Source organism: Myodes glareolus, chromosome 25 (assembly GCF_982192425.1).
Source record: "Myodes glareolus chromosome 25, mMyoGla1.1, whole genome shotgun sequence".
Taxonomy (NCBI): domain Eukaryota; kingdom Metazoa; phylum Chordata; class Mammalia; order Rodentia; family Cricetidae; genus Myodes; species Myodes glareolus.
This window is the reverse complement of record NC_142050.1, coordinates 30,174,799-30,198,093: the sequence shown is the minus strand read 5'-3', so window position 1 is coordinate 30,198,093 and position 23,295 is coordinate 30,174,799. Positions and strand designations below refer to the sequence as shown.

The 23,295-nt window shown below is 45.2% G+C and overlaps 1 protein-coding gene across 1 annotated transcript in view; it reads left to right on the top strand.

Annotated features, from left to right (window-relative positions):
• The window catches only part of Plxna4 (plexin A4), a 454,827-nt gene that overhangs the window by 263,850 nt on the left and 167,682 nt on the right, over nucleotides 1-23,295 (top strand). The window contains exon 4 of the mRNA XM_087901814.1: nucleotides 19,570-19,701. Coding sequence (XP_087757940.1) covers nucleotides 19,570-19,701 — 132 coding nt within the window. The remainder of the gene's footprint in view (nucleotides 1-19,569; nucleotides 19,702-23,295) is intronic.

Here is a 23,295-nt window from a genome sequence, read left to right as displayed (position 1 = left end):
CAGGGGAGAGCGAAATTAAAACATTAAACCTACCGTTTTCCGGAAGCCTAAATTGATTAATTTAGATTCTGTTGAGAATGTGAATGTTTTCAAAGCTTCAGGTAGATACCTTGCTGTAAAGATATGTGTTATGACCGCCAATGTAAACATAGAAACTTGATTCGGGGAGAACCCTGGGAATATAGCTGATGCTACAGCTACTCCCCAGTTTATGATCATCTCACTTAGAGACTTTCAACTTGACAATGGCATGAGCATGGTCCGTGTTCCGGAGAAGTCACACTTCAGACTTTTGAATTGTGGCATTTCCTGGGCCAGAGCTCCATAGTCTGACTCTCTCCTGTGATACTGGCCAATCACAGCCCTCATTCAGTCACATGACCCAAAGAGGAGCAAAACATGGCGAATGGTGTATTTTGTTACTAAAGTAGGGTGTTGGGTCATGTATTTGCTTCTCTTGTTGCTGTAACAAAATGGCTGGCAAAAGCTTCTGAAGAAAGGAAGGGCTTTGAGGAGATCTAGTCCACCACAGCAAGGAAGGCCTGGCAGTGGCATATGAGGTGAATCCGTCCACAGCCAGGAAGCAGAGAGAGATGCATGTTAACGCTCAGCTGGATGCTTCTTTGCAATTAGCCTGAGACGTGAGTCATGTTTGCATTCAGGGTGGGTCTTGCTGCCTCCATGAAGCCTTTCTGGAAACAGCAGAGGCGTGTCTCTCAGGGGACTCCGAGTCCAGTCAGGCTGACAATGAAGGTTAGCCATCGCAGGCTGGCCAGGAGGATCAGATGACTCTGCAGCTTATTATATTTTATCCTTAGCATCCCAAAGACTTACTGGATGTAGCCTCATTGCAAGCTTCAGAACCTTCGTCATCCACGTCCCAAGACAAAGTAGGTGGGCTTAGGGTGGTGGCATAGACTTTTGTATTTTCACTATTTTAGACAATAAGTAAATGTTTACCTCTGCGGAAGGAATGACTTTGTGCTTCTTTAATGGCTTTATGTATAGCACATTCTCCAAGTTGGGAATGTGGGGCAAAATTATGTTATCTTAATTTTATAAAGAGCAGACCAAATCTATTTCCATCTCAGAAATATGCAACCTTCTCCCCTTTGCCTCTAGACTAACCCCAGTGCTTTAAAGAACACTCAAAAGTCTCTTTTACCTCTGCCAACCTGCCACCCCGGAACGCCCCCTTACCATTTTCCTCTAATCACATGCCTTGACCACATCCAACACCTTTCTCTTGTATATCCACAGTACTTTCTTCCATCTCTACTAGCCTGTCCCAAGACATACATTCTTCTTCCTCTAAAATCAGTTCAAGTTGCCAGCAGGTTATGAAGCTCCCTTCTCATCCCTCCCTTTGGGGCCCACACAACCTGGAATCTGAATATACGTCACCCAGGAGGAGGTGGTATGATTGGCAGGGCATATTGGGAGAAGGCTTGTTGGAGAATCCTGAGCCCACCACTTGCTAGCTATATCAGGCATTTGGGTGTGGCATTTGGCTTCCATGACTCTTCATTTATTTATATATGGAATTTGAATAAAAATAGCTGTCCTCCTTACCTTCTTGAGGTTGTGACTCATGTTAATGTACAAGTGTTTATTGTTCATTTACTATGCTTGGTGTGAATCAAATTGGAAAATAAATATGAAACTGCTTTCTATATTGCCCTGTGAAAGTTAACTATTTTAGACAGGGGGACTATGAAGGTAGGAACCAGCCAAATTCTTTTTGAGTCTTCCCTGCCTCTGAGTAGGATTTTACACAGTAGGTGTTCACTACTAAGTGAACTAGACAAAAGAAGACTCTCAGCCCACCCCCCAGTGGGCAACAATAGGATTTTACACAATAGATGCTCACTATGGAATGAACCAGACAAAAGGGGACTCTTAACCCACCCCTAGTGGACCATGATAGGATTTTATACAGTAGATGATCACTGTGGAGTGAACTAGACAAAAGGAGACTCTCAGTGGACCAGTGTAGAGTCTTTCTGTCCTATCTCTCAAGCCCTAGCCACAGAAATGTCACTGCATTTCCAGTTGTTCGGAGTACTCTTCTTGGTACCAGTACGAAAGCCAGGAAAGAGATAACTACAGAGGAAGAACACAGAATCCAGCTATATGCTTAGGAGAGTGGAGGATAAAATAATTCTGGAGTCTCGGATGCTTTTATTTATATAGTGTCTGTATTAAAAAGTGTTCATGGCCCATTGAAGACCAAGGAAATTATCCCTTGCTTAGAAATCCAGGAGGAGGTTATGTATTAAAAGGCAGTTTTGTCACTGGATTCCCCCCACCGCCCAATCTGTCTCTTTGTCTGCAGCGTAGCAGGCTGGTACGATGAGGATCATGATGGGCTGAAGGGGAGCCCTGAAGTTATCCCATCATACCTTTCTTGGGTCCACTTTGTGGGATGGGAAATCAAGTAGTTAGCTGGCCAGTTAATAGACCAATGTCTGTGGACCAAGAGGAAGGGTTTCACCGTAGGGCTTGTTTTTGATAAAACTTGATAGATACCATATTTTGCAGTTGGAAAACATGGAAACCCATAAAATCTCAACTCCCCTACCTTCACACTCTTCTCATCACCTTCCTTCCACCTCCTTGCCAATTAGGGTCAACTTTGGAGACCCCCAAAGAAGAAAAAAGGAAGAGGTGGTCTCTGGTGATGAACCCGGCTTGAGGTTGACCAGATGCACAGACCTAAGGTCTACAGAGGAAGAAAGGAACCAACCTCAGAGTACAAATCATTCTGTTTTAAGCCTAAACCACTACAGGAAATAAACTCTGAGGAGTGTGTGTGTGTGTGTGTGTGTGTGTGTGTGTGTGTGTGTGTGTGTGTGATGAATAGTTTTTTGAAATTTGAAACCACATTGCTTTGGGGGCAAGAGGAAAAAATCCTTGAAACAGTTTTAAGTAAAATTATAAAATTCATACAAAGAGATACATTTCCTTAATTCCTCAAAAGTGCTTCCCACTCCCCCACCCTGATCTGCTGTGGTTTCTTTTGTCCATTTGTTGACCTTTACACACACATGTTTATATGTACATTATGTATAATGAAGATAGATTTATGCTTATAGTAATATGATTACACGTAGCTATATATAATTATAGATATTTATTCTGTATAATTTTATAATTTGGACCTCAGGGGGCATCTAACCCCATCGTTTTGCAACAGGCAGTGTGAGACAAGGCCATGGAGCCTGCCAGCAACTGGAGCAGGCCATACTTAGATCTGTTTTCAGGCGGGGCTCTCTCTTTGCCTCCCTCCCCTTTCCCAGGGGTCAGCTGTTCTTTAGCAAACATTAGTACCTTAGGAAATGCTTAACTCCAAGGAAAATGCCTCACTTCCTAGAATCTAGAGGTGGTGGTCATGATGTGGGGAAGGTCTTTGCACAAGTGTGTCTTTCTGGGTGCCTGTTGAAGCTTCTGTGGCTAAGATATACAACCCGTCACAGCTACATGGCTTTTAGGAAATGAGCCAACTTCCCTTGTCTTTGTTTTCCTCTCTCACGAGACCCAAGCCCTAAGAGAACCTACCCCATTTGGCTGATGTGAAGGTATAAAGAGGAACCAGACTTCAACTCAGGCCCCAGCACACTGTCAGAGCTAAACTAAAGTCGTTATCACAGGATACCAACTCAGACCATACAGCCACAAGCTCCCGTCCCTAGCTCTGTCACTGTGAGGGAGAGAGGGAAGCCATGCTATACTGTACGGTGCAACATAGAGGTGGATGACAGAATCTGAGACACTCATTCTTTCTTAATCTTCATGGTTTACAGCAAGAGGTGGCTTTGGACCCTGGATGACAATAAGTACGGTCCTTGACATCTAAGCTCCCCCTCTGCCTCCTATATTCCACTTCAGAATTTCTCCACCCTCTCTACTCCAGCCTAAGGTCAGGACAAACCTAGTTGTGATTACACAAAGTCTCACACAGGAAATTCATTTAAAGTATTTCTTGTATTTGGAGAACATGTTAAGGGGTGAGCTACATTGCATGGTAGGAGTCTTAGACTATATGGAGGTAATTCTTCTGCATAAGCCTTCTTGCTATGGAGAGTTGCATGTTTCTGAAGCATAGCCTCTTACTTTGTATGAGGTAGAGGGGAAATGCCAGTCATAGGGTAACTGCAAAGCCCAGTAAGGACACTTAGCTTGGTAAGCAGGGAGTGGGGAGAGAGAGGAAGAACTGATATGGAATGTACTGGGATTTAATAGTCAGTGACAACCATGAACGACTAAGGTAATGGTAAGAGCAAGAAGCAAGCAGGGAGAGAAAACTAGTCACGTGTGGGGAGGAAGAGCAAGTTTGAGGTATTGGTGCCATGGTCCATGTGAGGGTCTGGATTCCGTTGGAAATTCATTCATGTCATTCTAGAGGGAAACTATGAAACAAGACATAAATACATGTCCCACAACTATAATTTGGGCACACATTCTACAAGACCATCTTCCCCTTTCTGTTAGGGTCACACTGGATGCAGATTACAAATTACAGAATTCAGACTGACAGCATTTTGACTATGGGAAAAGAAACAAAGTCTTGTTTTCCCATGTCCCTTCATGTCCCTCCAGACAACACCTCTCATCCAGGGTCCAAGGCCATCTCCTGCGGTAAACCATTAAGATTAAGAAAGAATGAAGTGTTGTGGATTCTACCACCTACATACATACAGTATAGTTGGTGACCAGGAATTTATGGCTATGTGTTCTGAGTCAAGGAATATCCTGTGATAACAACTTTAATTTGCCCTGATAGTGTACCGAGTCCTGACCTAAAATCTGTTCGCTCGTTACATCTTCACATCAGCCGAATGGGGTAGGTGCTCTTAGTGCTTGGGCTTCATGAATGAGGAAAGCAAAGGGCAGAGAAGTTGCCTCATTTCCCAAAGGCCACGTAGCCATTTCCAGGCAGAACTGTGATTGGACGCTTCAGAGCTTATTGAAATCATTGCATTATTTAATATCTTGGCAAGCCTACTGTGATCACTATTCTTGGTTGGAGACTTGACTACATCTAGAATTTACTAAAACATAAGTGGTTGAGTAAACCCTTGAGGGATTTTTTTTAATTAAATAATTTGAAAAGGAAGGACCCACTTTTATCTGAATCTTTTGAGGTGGGAAGGTAAACCTTTAATCCGTGTCTTTTGAAGTTGGAAGACCCATATTTCATGGTTCTCACCTTCTGGTGGCAGCCCATGTAAAAGACACTCCTTGCCTGCTTGCTCTTGCCCTTGCTGGCAATTCCATTTCTTCACTAGCATTAGGGCTTACTTCTGGATTATGGTATATTCTGAAGAGCAGTTGAGACATTCAGACTAGTAGACTTAACAACTATGGGATTCTTGGACCTTCCACTGGTAGACAGGCATTGTTGGACTAGCTGGGCCACAGCCTGTAAGTCATTCTAATACATCCACATATATATATATATATATGTGTGTGTGTGTGTGTGTGTGTGTGTGTGTATTAGAATATATATACATATATACATATAAATTCTATAAGTTCTGTTTCATTAAAGAACCCTGACTAATGTACCTAGATCCTAATGCCACCAGGACAAAGTAAGTGCTGGCCAGATGGATACCTGGATAGGATGCTACTAGTAAGTTAATATAGTATTTGCACATTAAATGAGTGTATTGATGACTGATTATTCCATTCCTGGACTCCCATGATCCTGGTGACTTTGATAGCCTCAGTTTTCACATCTGAAGCATGGGAGAAACAATTCCCACGGGGACAGGGACAGTGCCTATGGGTTTTGCTCAGTGCCTCTGAGTCCTAAGATCAATAGTGTAATTGCTGTGAAACACATAGGCCATGGTGCCGCTGCATAAATAATTGTAATCACTGTGACCAGTGACAGATAGGATGGTTTTCCAATATCTTATTCTAAAATGCATTTCTTTGCAATTAAATCCACAGGCTTTTGGCAGAATGAGCATCCCATATAGGCACATAGTAGTTTTTTTCCTTGCTAGGCATGGAGGCACTCTAACTCTGGCACCTCCTTCTCCTCTAGACACCCCCTTACTGAGGTCAAAGGTTACCATCTGACTTGAGTATATCTTTAGGCCCCTCAGCTGAGGGTGGGATGAATAAGAGGTGGTCAAAAGAGCCTTTGTAGTATCCCAGCCATCCCCTTTCCCTGGATCCTGGGCCCCCAGCTTTCTACATCTGTGCATTCCAGCTCTATCTGGTGATGTCATCCAGGCACAGGAGTGCCCTTCTCAGATCCACAACTTGGTGTCAGGGAAGGGTCCTTCCCCACAGTGCCTTTGGGGACAGATTTTTCTGACTGTGAGCCATTCACATGCCTCACCCCAGGCATCAAGAATTCCTCAGAGCTCATTTGTGACAATTCTAAGCATTTTTTTTCGGAGTGGCTGCCATTAGAAAAAATATGAAGCATGGAAAAATATGGAGGCTGTACCTGGGGAGACCTCCAAGAAGAGCGCAGAAGGAGGAAACATGGCATCACATGGGGGTGGTTTGTAAGACGGCACTGAGTGAGGCCCACTCCAAGAGACTCCAACCACTTGTTCCTGAACAGTAACAGATATTATCACCAGGGCATGTGACAACATTTATCATTAGATGCATTATTGCCAAGTACAGGTTTGAAGCCAAAAATGTCAACTCAAGAGTGGGTTCTTCTGGTGTCTTTTGTACTCTGAGCACTGGTGTCAAGGAGCACACAGACAGGAGGAAGGCTATAAGAGCATGTGAGGAACCCCTGCTGCAATGCACCATGGGAACTCCATGAGCAAGGCGTGCATGGGCAGTTGCTGTGGTACACGGAAGGCATGGACCCTGTCTGGCATTCACTGGGATGGTGGAGGGACCTTCCGTTCTCAGTGACACCTGAGCTGGGTCGTCAGAAATGTGGTGTGCATGGGTGCTGCTTCTCACCTTGCTTTCTTCTCTCTCTCTCTCTCTCTCTCTCTCTCTCTCTCTCTCTCTCTCTCTTCATCTATCTATCATCTATATCTACAACTATATATCTATATCTGTAACTATATCTGTCTCATCTGATTCCGGACTTTTCAAGTCTCTTAATATATCAAAGCAACACTCAGTCTTTCCGCCAGCAGCCAGATGGCGTCACTTGGACCAGTGTGGCTCTCAATGTGGAGTTATCGTATGGTCCTAAGGCCAAGAGGTTGAAAAAGGGAGACTCCCAATCCTTGTTTGCACTCTCCCCTTTCTGGCTAGCTGATTCTCCAATCCTTTGAACCAAGTAAACATGGACTTTGTGTGTGTGTATGTGTGTGTGTATTTTTGCTACACAACAGCACACACATCTGTCCCTGCAAGGAAGCCTTCATGCTCCACAGAAAGACTGGTGCCCCAGCAGCTTGATGAGGCTGTGGGGAAAGGACCAGAGCAGAGCTCATCAGTGAGAGCAGATGTCGAGCTAATACACACTTTCTGATGCTCCCTGGGTTATTTATTTCTCAAGGAAATTGCCGAACAGTGCCTAGGGGATGAGCAACAGTTGGTCTCTCGAAGTTTCCCACCGACAGCTGGGAGCAATATAAGATCAGAATCATATAGGGCAGAGTTTCTGAGGTTCTTGGTGTTAGGAGGACTGGTGGTCTTTTAGGATGATGCAACATTAGAAGAAGAAAGATTAGGAGATAGTCACAGGGTATCTAAGGACTCTGGAAACCTTTAGGGCATTTCTCATTATGAATGGAGTGCGCATGTTCATTAGTTAATTTAGTAAACGCCTATTAAGCAACTGGTGTGAGGTGGCTATTGGGGACCTTGTTGGGAAGCACATTTCTGCTGTATTGCTATCCACATCTTCTGGTTTCATCTGCATCTCTACACTAATCAAGCACACTGCATACCAATTAGCTCCAACTCACATGCACGTGTTCTTACTCCTAGCGACCAAGAGTGGTTCATAATCTACACAGTGAAATCCCCACAGTGGTCCTAGGATGGACCACGCTGAGCCCTATATTTCATCTGAGGACACCCAAAAGACCAAATGCATGCTGTAAATATTAATATGAGACAAGATGGTAGGAGTATGGCTGGATCCATGACCTGTCCTTAAGCCTGACCCTCAAACATCTGTCCTTGGGATTTTGACCCTCTGGCATGGAAATAGAACATGCAGGAAACATAAGAGGAAGACAGGAGATGCTTTGGAGTCAGCCAAATTATGTGGTAGTTTTGTTTGATGGCAAAGATGCCACATTCAGAAAGCGGTGGGACTTGGCAGGCATGATTAAAAAGAAAAATCCTAATAGCGCCCTGGGCCCTGTTTCCTAAGGACTGGTGAACTAGACAGGTTGAAGGGAAGTAGAAAGGAAATTGAAGAAATATATCTTAGGATTACTATTGCTTTGATAAAAACACCATGACCGCTAGGCGGTGGTGGCTCAGGCCTTTAATCACAGCACTTGGGAGACAGAGGTAGGCGGATCTCTGTGAGTTCGAGGCCAGCCTGGTCTAAAAGAGCTAGTTCCAGGACAGGCTCAAAATGACACAGAGAAACCCTGTCTCGAAAAAACAAAACAACAACAACAAAACCACTTTAACTTTTGGGGCTGGAGAGATGGCTCAGTGGTTAAGAGCACTGACTGTTCTTCCAGAGGACCCGGGTTCAATTCTCAGCACCCACATAGCAGCTCACAACTGTCTGAAGATCCAGTTGCAGGGGATCTGACACCTTCACACCAATACACATAAAAAAAAATAAAGTTAAATAAACCATAAAAAATCTTTTTTTTTTAAAAAAAAAAACACCATGACCAAAGAAACTTGGGGATGGAAGGGTTTATTTGGCTTACAGCCCCACATTGTAGCGCATCATTGAAGGAAGCCAGCACAGGGACACAAACAGGAGAAGAACCCAGAGATCGGAGCTGTGCAGAGTCTATGGAGGGGTGTTGCTGACTGGTTTGCTCACCATGGCTTGTTTAGCCTGATTTCTTATAGAACCCAGGACCACCATGGTGGCATCCCCTGTGATGGTGGTGCTGGGCCTTCACCCATCCATCACTAATGCCCTATACAGCCAGATCTTATGGAGGCATTTTCTCCATTGAGGTTCTCTCCTTTCAGAGAGCTCTAATTTGTGTCAAGCTGACATAAAACCAGCCAGGACATATGGGGAAGGGGACACAGATGAAAGGACTATTTGCAAATGGCTACTGTGTCTTGGAGGGCCTGGGCCTGCCTTGCTTTGGATGGTTAACGTTCCACTCTTATTGGGAAAGATAGGGGAGGGAGGGATCAGGAAGATTCTTGGTTTCAGTGGGGGTGCTGCTCTAGGGTGATGGTGGCCATATGTAAAAGAGGGGCTGAAGGCAGAAAAGATGGGGTGCAGATGAGGACAGGTCAGAGGCATCTGCCAAGACACCAATGAGATGGGGTTTAAACCCAGAGACTGGAGGATCCCAACTGGCTGGTAAAGTCATGGGTGTAAAGGAGTCAAGCCTAGATGAAACCTTTTCCCCCATCCAGTTCACACTTGTCATGTCTACTCTGTGCCCAGATATGTGCTGCCACCTTCCTGTTTTAGTTAGGATTTGACTATTTCAGATATAGCAACACCAACAGCCAAGCTGCACCAACTTGGGCAGGGTACCATTTCCAAGCTATGTCTATTTTCCTGAGCGTCCAGCTAGAGAGGTGTCTCCTGGGTCCTTGCAGAGAGTGCTGAGTGCCCCCCATGTACACAGTCAATGAGAATGCCGTGGCTTTTCCACGTTAGTCCGTTTGTTATGATAACTTTGCACATGGTATGTTCTTTGTGTGCACGTGGTGTGCATGTTCCTGTGTGTGCACATGCATGTGGACGGAGGTGAAACATGAGGGTCGGTCCTCAGATGCTACCAGCCTTGCTTTTGAAAATTAGGTCTCACTGGTCTGGAAGTGGCCAAGGAGACTGGAACTACATGCCCCACCTGACCAGTACCAGATTAGAAACAAGTACCACCCTGACCAGCTAATTTTATGTGGGTTCTGGGGATCGAACTCAGGTTTTAGTGTTTGCAAGGTGAACACTTTATTGACTGAGCTATCTCCCTTGTCCCAATAGCTGATTTTTATTGAAACATGATGGTTACCCCTTTATTAAATATTCTACATGCTTGGGGCATTATCTTTCTGACACAATATCAATAATGATGAAGCTGTTATTATTTCTACTTCTAACTTGAACAAAGAAAGGCTTGGAAAAGCTTTAGTGGATTGTTTCAGGCAACACAGCCTAAAGTGTCAGAGCCAGGATTCACAGTGCTTGCCCATGAGCTTAGCTGCTGTCTGCTGATGTGCCTCACCTCTGGACTCTGACCTTTCATAGAATTGATGAGCATGGTCCATCTGCCAGGGACCAGAAGGAGCTGGTCCACGTTAGGCACATGGTGTGGTACCTGACTCATGGTAGGAGGTGAATTGAGTATCTGTCTATTTGTAGTCATGTTCTGGGAGTGGGAACAATCTGTCCAGCCTCCCATTTGAACAGATAAATGTGAAGAATGGCCAACAAAAGTTTGTGATGGAAGATTACTCAGGACAGAAGGTAGCTAGCAGCACCAAGCTTGCAAACCTGTAGCTTCATCATAGAGGCTCCTAATGCATCTCTGGGACGGGTCTAATGAGGGGACAATTTGAAAATATCTTATATTGGCAATATGTCAGTCTGAGCCTTCTCTGGTCCATACTTTAAATCAGTCATGCCAACTTTGCTTTTCATTTCTTTAGATTCTGCACCATCTACAGGTGGAGATTTTCTCCTATGTCATCACCCATGCGTATGTGCAGTTCTGAGGCCAAGGTCCCTGGGTTTATTTTTTATTTTTGTTTTGGACAACGCAGGGCAAGAAGGTCTAATGCCTGCATAGAAATCATCATTCAGCCCTTTGAATGTATAATAGGGGACCCAATGGGATTGGTTTTGCCCGCCAGTGTTTAGTAACGCGGTCGTGGCGTGGAATTCATGCACACACAGCGCCTGTCTAATTAATTGCTGTTTACAGTCTTGCTGTTCCTTTTGCGTTCTCTTTCTCCTGGCTAGAATCAAGAAATCAAAACAAAGAAGCTTCATTGTGCTATTCTGGGGCAACTTAAACTGACTAAACATGGATGCGAGGTATAAGCCCACTTTCTAAGAGAGGCACCCCACACAGCTTGTAGTAGATGGAGTTCACATGGGTAGGGAAAGAGGACACAGTTGCCTACCAAGGCCTGTGGAGGGCAGCTCCAGAATCATCCTGCCTCTGTGTCTTTCAGCTAAAGCATCCCATTTCATCTCTGTGAAACAGAGGAGCCCTATGTCATGAAGGTAAATAGAGATATCGATAGGTATTTTTGTTCGTTCATTTATTCGTGCATTCACTCCCTCATCAAATATCTCAGTGGCTACTCTGTGGATGGTTCAAGGGTTTGAGAGATATACCCCATAAAGGTGTCTTCATTCAAACAAGGGAGCACACAGTAACTATAATAACTGAGTATATTGTAAAGTAAGTTATAGGGTAATGGGTACTATGGGAGAAGAATAAAGAGGGCCAGAGAAAGCAGACGGGAAGTGTTAGCAAGGGACCAGGGGTGGCTTCAAAAACAAAAGCCCTAGAGAATTCAGGGTGTTACTGAGTGAGGTTTTCCCAACAGATGTCTTTGGTTTGTAGTTTCATGCATACCGGCAGGAAGTGGATATATAGGGGATGAGGGACGTCTGCTTTGTAGCAGGTATACTTCTAAACTCCCAGAGTCAGATTAGAACTCAAGGCCTCAGTCCACTGCCATAAAAGTTGGCATCTCCTCCCTAGGGATAGAGAAGGAGTAAGGGGTTGCCTTCCTAAAGTGTTTGACACCACAGCCAGCCAAAGTACTCAGATCTCATCCCAGATCTGCCTCTGTCTTTGAGCCAACCTATTATATCCTTCCTGGTTCCTTCTCTTCCTTATCAGAGTTGAAAAACCTGTGCTACATCACTTCCCATGGAATTATACCAGGGAAGTTCCAAAAACTGTGTTTGAACTGAGACTTGCTTCTTCTTTGACAAAGCCTGTGTAGATATGTGGGTGTGTTCAAATAAGTGTGCATACGGAGGTGCGTATGTGTGTATGTGCATGTGTGGTGTATATATATGCTTGATGATTCTGACCACAGTATCTCATACTAGAGTTGGCTTCTCTGGATCGTGCATTTAACAAATGAGCACCTATTATGTCGCTGACTCTGGCATTCTGTGGTGTACTTAGTTTTTCCCCCTTCATCTGCTTCTGTAGCCTTTATGGTAAGATGTTGGGGCAGAGGCCAGAGTTACATTAGCTAGTGTTGTAAAAGGAGCTGCGGGCTGCTTCCCAGCGCCTGTCTCCTGGCCGCCTGGCTAGTTTACACCCGAAATAATTACACGGAAACTGTATTCATTTAAACACTGCCTGGCCCATTATATCTAGCCTCTTATTGGCTAACTCTCACATATTAGTTTAACCCATCTCCATTAATGTGTATTGACACTTGACTGTGGCTTAACGGCATGAGTCTAACCAGTGTCCATCTTGGAGAGGAGAGCCATGGCGTCTGCCTGACTCTGCTTTCTTTCTCCCAGCATTCTGTTCAGTCTACTCCACCTTTCTAAATTCTGCCCTATCAAAAAGCCAAGGCAGTTTCTTTATTTGACCAATGAGAGCAACACATAGAAAGAAGACTCTCCTACGCCAAGCTAGAGCCTGTGGTGACCAACTGAATAAATTGCCTACCTCAGATCTGATGGCTCCAGATGTGTCTTTCTGAGAGAATGGGAGTCCTCTAGTGCTCCTGAGCACCCAGCCCTTACCTGGGGCCCTCATCACTACTGTCTCGGTGATAAAGCCAGGATGGTGAGACAGCCAAAGTCCTGCACTTGAGACTTCCGAGAGGAAGAGCCAAAGCCTAGGTCCTTCCCCTTCCTCCTCAGGTACTTTGCCAATCCCTACCTGCTCCAGCAAAGCCTAACTTTGCAAAATAACTGCTGTGCATTTTACTGCATAGAGCCTTCTTCAGATTCTGGGCACATGGGAGACCAGACCATACTGCTAGCCTGACTTAAAAATGGGGTATGCCACCTGCACCACACCATCTGGAGAAGTATAGCCTGACCAAACCTCCAGTCTGGGCTCCCAGCTAGCTTGCTCCATGCCTCTGTGTTTGAGATTAACGCTCCACATAGAGACTTAAGGGTGGATGGGACACACCTCTAAGTTTAACCTTCACCCCCTCCCCTCCATCACCAGTTCTGCCTCCATTTCCCTGCCTTTGAGGAAAAAAAAAAGCCAAACAAACTGATTCTCACCTTTTTGTACCTGGACACAGCCTAGCAGCCTGGCAGGTATGGCTGTTCATGGGGAAGCTAGAATAGACTATGCAGGGAGGGAGGAAAAGGGGGAGTGCAGGGGTGGCCCGAGTCTTCAGAGATGAATGGCACTGTTTGCTCATTAGGGAGATTATTTCAAGCAAGACGGCAGCCAGAATGCTCTAGTGCAAGCATCTGCCTGCTACTGGGAGACGATATTTATTGTTCAATCCTTCAATGGATGTAAATAAACAGCCCGGCCCAGATAATGTTCCAATAAACAAACAAGCAGCTGCCAGGAGCTCCCTGGATGGCTGACCTTTGTGGAGGCCACCCTGCTGATGTTTCAATAGCAGTCTGCCTGGCAGCTCAGAGACTCACTTTGCCAGGGATGAAGATAGGTGCCTTGCTGACTGGTGGGTAGGCGGGGGGCCAGAGGCTGAAGGACAGAGGCTGGCTGCCTAGAAAGATTCTGGGCATGGAGACTGGTTGGCCGGAAGACTGAAGGTGGGTAGAGTAGCCGGGACACCCGGAGTAGCATGTGTGTATGTGTGTCCTTGCTAAGACATATGGAGGGAGCTGTACATCACATGCTCGATGCTGTAACGGAGGTTCCTGTATGGGTCACGAAGGAGTGATGTTCAATTGTTAAGTCCTGATGTGGCCTCTCCAGTTGTCAATACTGAAGTGCATCTGTGTACTTGGTAGTTAGCCCATTACCGTCTAATTGTCTGGCTGCCACCTTCTCCCCAGCAGATGTAGCTGATAGAGCTGGAAGCCTCCAGAAACCTGCTCCCACAGCAACTGTTTGACTGGTTGGTCCTGTGCCACGAGCAGATGTTATATTTATTTTGATTACCATCCAGGGTATTGGGAGTCCTGCTGTGCTGTGCAGGAGGCAAGCCCAGGGTGTGGGGAGAAAGGCAGTAGTATGTACAGCCTAGCAAGTGCCAGGCTGGGTTCGAACCAGGGCCTTGCATCTAAGCATCTTGACTTCCTTGACTTGAAGGATGCTGTACCCAGGGTTGATGCTTACAGCTCCAAACATCATAAACATGAGGACTATGAAACACACTGTCATATGCTACAGCTCCCTGGGAGATCCTAGTATGTTGTGGTTGGGAAAGACATATGCCTATGGAACCCCCAAGATGATAAATGCCAAGCTAAATTCTTCGCCAAGTTGCTTAGTAACTGTAGAATAAGAGTGTAGGGATGAGAGCAGTCTCGAATGGCATCATCCAATATGGCAGCAATTACCCACACAGTGAGCACCCAAAATGTAGATGTCCCAAATAAGGTGTATAATATATGTAAAATATCACTCAGATTTCAAGGATCAGAAGAAGTATGTAAAATATCTCATTGATAATTTTGCACTTAAACATATGTTAATGTAATCATATTTGGAACATTCTGGGTTAGATAAATGTTACAATCATTAACTTTACTAGCTTTTTTTTTTTCAAAGTGACCACTGATAGAAAGTTTTAGTGGCATAGATGGTCCACTTTAGTAGTTTACATTTTCCTCTTGTTTAATGTTGGTCTAGAACATTCCAGGGCTCAGGCAGGAAACATTTAGATCTGCTTCATTCTTTCCATCCTCGTGACAGTGTTGAAGAAAAATGCCCACATTCCCGCCTCTGATATCATTTTCATATATTTCATTTTGCCTTCCTGCCAGGCTCTTGTAATTTTATGAAGCCATTAGCACGATCAATTTTGTTTTTTTGGTTCAGTCTTTTTAATGACCTAAGAGATTTAGTAACCCATGAAGGCTTTTAGGTTACCTGCTATGTGCTCTGATCCAAAGTCTCATGGTCAGATGTGCTGTGTTGAACGCCTCTTGCCATGCGATCTGTGAGCTACCTGTTACTTGCTATCACTTGAGGCTCTGCTTACCATCCCCCAAGCTGTTGTTCAGACTCCCAGGAAAGAACCAGTGGCCGTGTTTAAACACCTCTGTGCTCACAGACCTCATTGGTATGAACATGGAACCATTCAGGAGCCAAGCCAAGAAGGCCAGGCTGGGACCACTTTTCCTCTGCAGAAGCTAGCTCAGTCTAGAAAGTCATCCTGCCAATATAGGACACAGAATGCATGAGCACATCTCTACAAGAGAGAACTCACGGAGAGGGGATATAATTTCCTCTTTGGTGTTTGCTTTAGAGATTAACATCCCCCAATATCCAAATTTGCATCCATGATCCCCCACAATTGGTCTCCCTACTTTTTATGCCTTTAAATATAACACACTTCTTAGTGGATCCTTTCCCACCCCTTAGTACCCACAAGTATCATCTGCATTGTATAAAGTATCAAACCTTGTTTGTTTATGCTGACACTCCAAAAGTTTTGGGGTGGCCTTTATACTATGACTGAAGTCCAGCCGCTGGCCAACAGTCTCCTTCCTTGTCATGGTTTGAGCTGTAGTTGCTGAGCTGAGCTGGTTATGAGCTCCTAACACCTGAACTGTGTTTCTGCCTTTTGAAGTCTATGTGTAGTGGTCAGGAAGATGGCTCTGTGATATCCCATTAAATACTGCCCTGGGGTACTAGAAGTAGAAAATGTCATACTGGGGTTCCCTTTCTTGATTGTGATGCCTCTTACCTTAATCATGAGTAGCAGCTTAGAGGCTGTTGTTGGATTGGTAGAGAGTAGTTCTCATTTACTGAATAATTAATCACAGAATGCCAAGCATACCCTACAGTCTATGAGCAATCCAATAGAGGTGACCTCTGACCTTGAGTCTTACACTTCCTTATAATAGCTCCTCCCTTGCTCAGCCCACAAAGACAGAACCCCTTCCTGTAGTTCTGTCCCCACTGTTGAGATTTTTATTAGCCACCAAAGTGTAGAATCATCTTTGAAGCTTCCAGTTCCCTTCTCTGGACCATGCTAAGTGGCCACGCTAGCGCATAGGGAGTTCTCGATTCTATTTCTCCATGCAGAAATGTGTCTTTTCCTGCCTCTAAGTCGGTTCTATGTCTTTGGTCAAACTGCCTGAGATCCCATGGAGACTCATTATTTTAAAATACCTTTTCATGTGGAGCCTTGTCAAAGGCTTTTGGAGAAACTAAGTACCTAAGAAGCAAATGCCGAGCCCGCACTCGGGAGAGCCCTGGGTTCTAATCTAGCCATTGTTTTCCACTGAACTTTGGGCAAGATTCAGATCAGTCCCCATTTCAGTTGCTTCATCCATAAAATGAGAAAGATTGCGCTGACAGTCAACACTGTCAAAATTTTACGACTATCCGATGAGAAAGTGTTACTGAAGGATACTTTGCAAGGTAAAGCAAAAATATAAGGGCTCGTTATTTTGAAATTTCACACCATTATCATCACTCATACATATTCTTCCCCCAAAGAGCAGTGGTAGATAAAGACTGATCCCTTCCCCCCCCCCAGGGTAATGTTTGCACAACACAGACTTCTAGACAGAATGCAAATTTGTATTAGCAATAGGACTGAGTTAAGTATTAAGGTTTGAGGTCCAGTGTAAGGGTTTCCTGTGTGTAAACTCACGGAAGCATGGGCAATGAAGTTCGTCAGGTCTGGCCATGACTCCATGTCCATGTTCACTAGTTATGGAACCTTGGACAAATCATTTAGGCTTCCGTGCATCACCGGCAAGCATGAACAGTACTGCTATTGGCAACAGATTTATGAGATGTAAATGCCAGGCATTGTCTATTCCATGAAGAATAATTCCTATTTGTCTAGGTAGAGTCTAGAGAGTTAGAAGTTAGTCCATTCTGCCTCAATTTCAGGGCTATTCACCAAACAGCCAATTTTACAATAAACTTTTGCTCATGTCTTGTGTTTGGTTCTCTAAGGGAATAGATACATGAGTTCTTTTCTTTCTGCAGTTTATAAAGCTGTGATCCAGACTGTGGTATGGGAGAGGAGAAGAGGGGGAGAGATACCTCCCCAACTGTTCTCCTCCTCTGGCAGATTAGGGAGGGTAGAGAACAAAAAAAAAAAAGCCAGGCCTATGAAAATTTGCCCCATTGGTGTCTGTAGGATCCTTGGTTGTTATTCCATATGATGTCTACTACATCTGGCAATATCACCCTATCCTAAGGGCAGGGAAGTTAGAGGCAGGTAAAAAGGAACACTCCCAAGGTGCTGAATCTAGCTTCTCATGGGGATCAGACCAAGAGCATAGGGTGGTTACTATGGGAACCAGTGTCTGTCAGGAGCCTGAGAGCCGAGAGCAGCCAGGGAGTTCGGCATCATTCTATTCCCACTCCAGGGCTCCTCCTAACTGGGGATGAAGCCTGGGTAGGCCACTGGCCACAACCATCACTTCACCTCCAGGCTGGTTCTGCGTAGACTTCTGTTTCGTGTTGGTTGAGAAAGTGCCTGGCCAATGTGCCCACTGATGGCTCAGCAGTGGGTTCAGAAATGGAGGGTGGGGCTGCCTCGCAGGCATTGAGGGATTTCTACCTCAAAGCAGAGCATCTCTCTGCAGGCTGGTTTTCCTGTTGTTGTTGTTTTCATGAGCATAATGGGAAATCAGCAAAGAGGAGTCTCAGTTACATTTATTTGTTCATTTGAAAATAAATAGTGGTCAAGGGATCAAACTCAGAACCACAAAATTAACTAGTATCTGAGTTCAGTGAACTTGGCAGAAATAAGGCATTCTGGTGACCCGGTGTATCAGTCGTCACCAGTTGCGGTGTCCCCTTCTATCATTTAATTCCTCTGAATAACTCTATTGTTCTCCTTGATCTCATAAGAGTTGAAAATTATCAGGTAAACATTAAAATGACTGCATAATAGTGGCGCCTGGACCGCAATGTGTTCTTTAGTTTTGTTAGTGGAATCGCTGACGTTCCCCCCAGAGACGCCTTGCAGACCCTTGTATCGGCAGCAGATCACCAAGTCCTCCAGTCCGTAGACTCTCCCTTGGTCACATCCTCAGTAGGACTTGTCCCCACTTACATAGATGGTGCTACTCTCCTGTGGCGGGAAGCCTGTTGGGTCAATGTGCTTACATTTCAGGAAACTCAGCAGACTTGGGCCAGAGGCCAGGTGAGCACTGTGTCAGGTTGGGAAGCCCAAGTCTTTTCTAGGTTTGTTCTCAATAACGCAATGTGCGTGGAGGGGGACGTCTCTTGTGGTGGCTTCCATGTCGTCTAAACATTTCTAGGAAGGACTTGTGGATGGCCCAGGGATCGTGTAGTCATCTAAGCATTCTTGAAAGACTGAGGATGGCTCATGTCTGAGGCACGTTTTCCTGTGATTTCCTTCCCTGAGACCATGAATAGAACCCCACAATGAGCTGTGTCGAGACCCACCATCTATTTTACAACCTGAAGTATAAGCTACTGGCTTCTATGGACCAAAGGGGATCAGAGATGTGGAGCTTTGGGGATTGACTCCTTGAGTCTCTTCCAAAGCAGAGCAGTGATATCTGAGTAGAAGTCTCAGTGACTAAAACAACATTCATGTATTAAAAATACTTCTGCTAACAAATGTTAGCCTTTCTTCTTGTTTTTCTTATGTGGGATAATTCCCTGAACTGAAACTGCCTCAAATACAAGCCCGGATCCTTCATTCGGATACCAGCCCCGTACTCATCTCTAAAGACTAGTACCGCCTTGGTTAACTGATCCTAATGATAGAAAACAGAGACAAAAAAAAAAAAACCAGATTCTTTTCAAAGCTCAGATTGATCTGTTCCCTCCTTCCTCCATGAGCTTCCATTGGTAGGCCACAATGGGCTTCTGTCACTTATGTCTTTGATTTTGGACTCTGAGATCTGCAGAGACAGCTCCCTGCCTCTCCCTTGACCGTTGGGAGTGTCTCTAGGCTGAAGTTGGGTTGAAAGCAATACAAAATCTAAAGCCATTGTAGTGGTTTGAATGAGAGGTCTCCCATAGTCTTGGGCATTTAAAAACTTGATTATCATTTGGTGGTGTTATTTGGGGACACTTAGGAGGAGGTGTGTCATAGGAGGTGGGCTTTGAGAGCTAAATACTTCACCTACTGCTGGTTTGCCCTGTCTGTTTCATGCCTGTGGTTCAAGATACGAGCCCTTGGCTTCCTGCTGCTGTGTCTACCAGCTAATGCTGTACTTCCTTGTCGTCACAGATTTGTCCGTTTCTGTAACCATGAGCCCAGATAAGCGGATCCTTATGCAAGTTGCCTTGGTCATGGTGTTTTATCACGGTAATAGAAAGGTATCTAAGACATTCACCTCACCTTTGGTCTTCTTTTTCTCTGCAGATCCGGGTGGATGGGCCCAAGGGCAATGCCCTCCAGTATGAGACTGTGCAGGTGGTGGACCCAGGCCCTGTGCTCCGGGACATGGCCTTTTCCAAGGACCACGAGCAACTCTACATCATGTCAGAAAGGCAGGTAAGGCTGTTGAGCTCTGCTCGGCATTTGTCTTGCAACGAAACACTAGCCTGTGGCTCCATAGGAACCTCCAGAGGCCAGCTGCAGAGAGGTGATTTGATTTATTTGGCTCAGTGTGTTTCCTTTCAGTCATGCTGCCTGGGGACTAGGGCTGGGTCTGCTCTGACAGGAGTGGAACATTTGAAATAGGAAAATATCCATGGGTCTAGAACAAATTCGCTGGCTTCAAAATGATGGGGTGGCTAGGCTCAAAACCAACATTTACTACCTTGAAGAAAAGCTCTTAAGTTAGAATCCCAAGTTCTAGGTCAGATTTCCCTACACAACTGATAACTGCCTGTCAAAGTCACCTTTCTGGTCCCAAGAGGTTTGTGTGATGGCCAAGATATTACTGTAAGAAACTGAAGTAAGTGAGCATCATAGAAGAGCCAGATGGATGAAAGTTTGGAGAACAGACAGTGCCATGAGATGAGATGATATGTTGTGTGCCCTGAACACTCCTGTGTACCTCCAACCTTGTGGGATCTCTAGAATATCACATGAAAGCCAATCCATGGACAGATAGGACATAGGGATGATTGTTGTCTGAAACGAAGTAGGACTTACCAATGTTAGATTTGGTTCTGGAGTTTAGCTGAGTGCTAAGTAAGTTGATCAGGGGTCCTAAATGCAGACCAGAGACAATGTCATATAATTAAAGGTGTTTCCTATAGGCCTCTTCCTCACTGCCCACAGTGTTACTTTCCACAGTATATCCCGGGACCCCAACTGTGGGTAGGCACTGCTGTACCTCTGCCCCAGTATTTCTAAGGGGTCATATTGAAAGCTGTCCATCTAGTTCATGAATATGGATGCCTTAGCACTGAGTGACGAGGCCGTGGCTGTGAGGGACAGCTCTCTCTCTTATTCCTCTTCATCAGTGCGCCTGAACTCTCTGGAGGACCTTGCTGACAGAGTCTAGATTGTTCTGCCTGTCCCAACTCCACAGAGCGAGGGAGATGAATTCCACATTATGCCACCCACAGTACTTGTGTATTATGTCCTGCAAGCCTACAGTAGCCCCAACCCTCTTTAGGAGCTTGATGACATCTTCTCTCAGTTGGGGGTCTTTGGATCTGCCAACTTCAGCAATACAGAGATTCATTGTGGTGCCCTTTGGAGGCCTCCACGGCTTGGGGATGGTGAAATATTTTGAATACAACTGGGTTGGAATGAGCAGCTGGTGATGAATCCATCCCCCATCTGCATTTTTTTTTTTTGCTTTTCTTAGTGTGATGCCCCATACCTCACTCTTTGCCTAATTCTACAGCCATAGGAGATGGAGAGGGCTTTCTTTGATGGAACTGAATTCTTTAAAGACCTTAGTATGGCAGAGAACATTTCAACATGCCTTGCCCGATCTGAAATCCAGAATTTCAAAACCTGGGACTTAAACCATGAAAGGACCTTGAAAGACGTAAAAGCTAAACCGCTAGTGTGGAATGATCAGCCCTCTGGTAGCGCTGAGTGTGCTTACGCCTCTGCCTTTGAAGAAGCCAGCTGAAGACGTTCTTGGCTCTGTTCTCATCCAGCACTGCTTCTTCTAGTGTGTTCCTTCGCCACTCAGGTTTGCTGATGAGACAAGCTGGGCACCTGGTTGTGACATGTTGGTCAGGAAAGAAAGATGGGAATGAGAAGGCCAGATGTCCATCCATTTTGGAGTTGCACTTCACAGATACCCAAAATCAAAACCAGAGGTCCCATTGCCTGGGTCAGTACTAGTGTCCGACGGGTTGGCAGATTCATTGTGTAGGACAATGGCTAAGGGCGCAGGTCTCACATCTGAGTACATTAGTTGCTTATTGCTTTTACCAAGCACCTGACAGGGACAGCGTAAACTCATGGTGCAAAGGGTATAGTACTTTATAGCGGAGAAGACCAGAGAGGGTCAGTGTGTGGAACTTGAGCGGCTTGCTCATATTGGAGTAGCAAACAGGAGGCCCAGAACTCAGGCTAGATGTGAGAGTTAGAATCAAAGACCTGATTCCAGTCATCTTTGTCCCAAAGAGCCCATAACCTCTCCAACAGGTGCCACCATTTGAGGACCACATGTTCAAACACATGAGCCTGTGGGTCCATTGCACATTCAAACTGCGACATTGAGCATCAGCCCTGACTCTTCCATTTGCTAAACAGACTGTCATGTAAGTTCTGGAGCTCAGAAAGGACCAGCATCCCCTACTGTTCTCTAACAGCCGTGTGCCAAACCTAAGTGAGGTGACACTTATGATACGCTCAGCTTTTGGTTCATCCCTGGATTTCCAGCCAGACCCATCCTTAACTGATGGGCTGACCCTAGACATACCTTTTGAGTTCCCTGTTCTGATTTGCTTTCTCTGGTACTGTGATGAAACACTGGCCAAAACAACTTTGGGAAGGAGAGGATTCATCTCCACCATTGTTGGAAAGGTGGAGTCCACCGTTGATGGCAGCCAAGGCAGGGACTCAAGGCATGCAGTGAGGCAGAAATCATGCAGATACGCTGCCCACTTGTTTGCTTTCTATGGTTTGCTCAGCTTGCCTGCTTAGCCATCTCAGCACCATCTGACTAGGGGTGACACTGCCCACTGTGGGCGAGAGCCTCCCACATCAACCATTAACCAAAACTTTCCTCAGGAAGATGGCCATGGACCAATCTAATGGAGACAGTTCCTCAATCCGCTTCCCTCTTCCCGGATTGACAAGTAACTGGCACATTCCCTGTCTTGGCCTTATCATCTGGAACCTAAGGGTAACAGTGATGAGCTACTTCACTTGAGAGCTTGAATAATCCAGGAGTGACATGTACTAGTCTTCAGATTGCTAGTATTTTTTTTCAGGTGAGTAAAGGCCTAAATATGCCTGAATGAATGACATGAAATTCCAAGGAGTCAGTCCTGGGATCTATGTTTTTTTTTCTATAAAGCCTCCACTAATATGTATTTGAGGGTTCATGTGCCATATGGACTCTGTTGCATCATCCAGCTCTGCTATCTTGACATAAAGCCGCCATTGATAGCACAGATGCAAACAGGTGTGGCTGTGCACAGTGCCACCTCATTCCTAGAAACGAGTTGCAGGCAATAGCTTAACCAAATTCTTAAGTGGAAATAGGTTGAAGGATTCCCCTAGCACTGATGCCTTGGTAGAGCTATTGTGTGAAGGAACTCAGAGAAATTTAGGAAACAAAGCCTTCGCCTGTGAGCTTCGAAGCTGAGAAAATCTAGGCTGTCTTTGGATTGTTGCATCTGAGGTCCCTCAGCATCCTGGAATCCCTGTTACCTCTGTAGCTCCTGCTTCTTGATTTCTACCTGGTCCCTCCTTTGTCCTCTTTCCTTTGTCTCCTTAATGTTATATTATTACTTAATGATGATAGTCAGTCCCATGGCTTCACATCTGATGCTTTCTGCCCAGCCCTTCTCACACAGCTGCTTGCCTTTTTAGGCATCTTCATGTACGTACTGTCCATATGCTTCCAACTTAACATGCCCAAGGCAACATTCGTCATCTTCCTCCATAGCGTTCCTCACCTGTAGTAATCCCTGTCTTAGTTCATAGCAACCAAGTCATCCAACT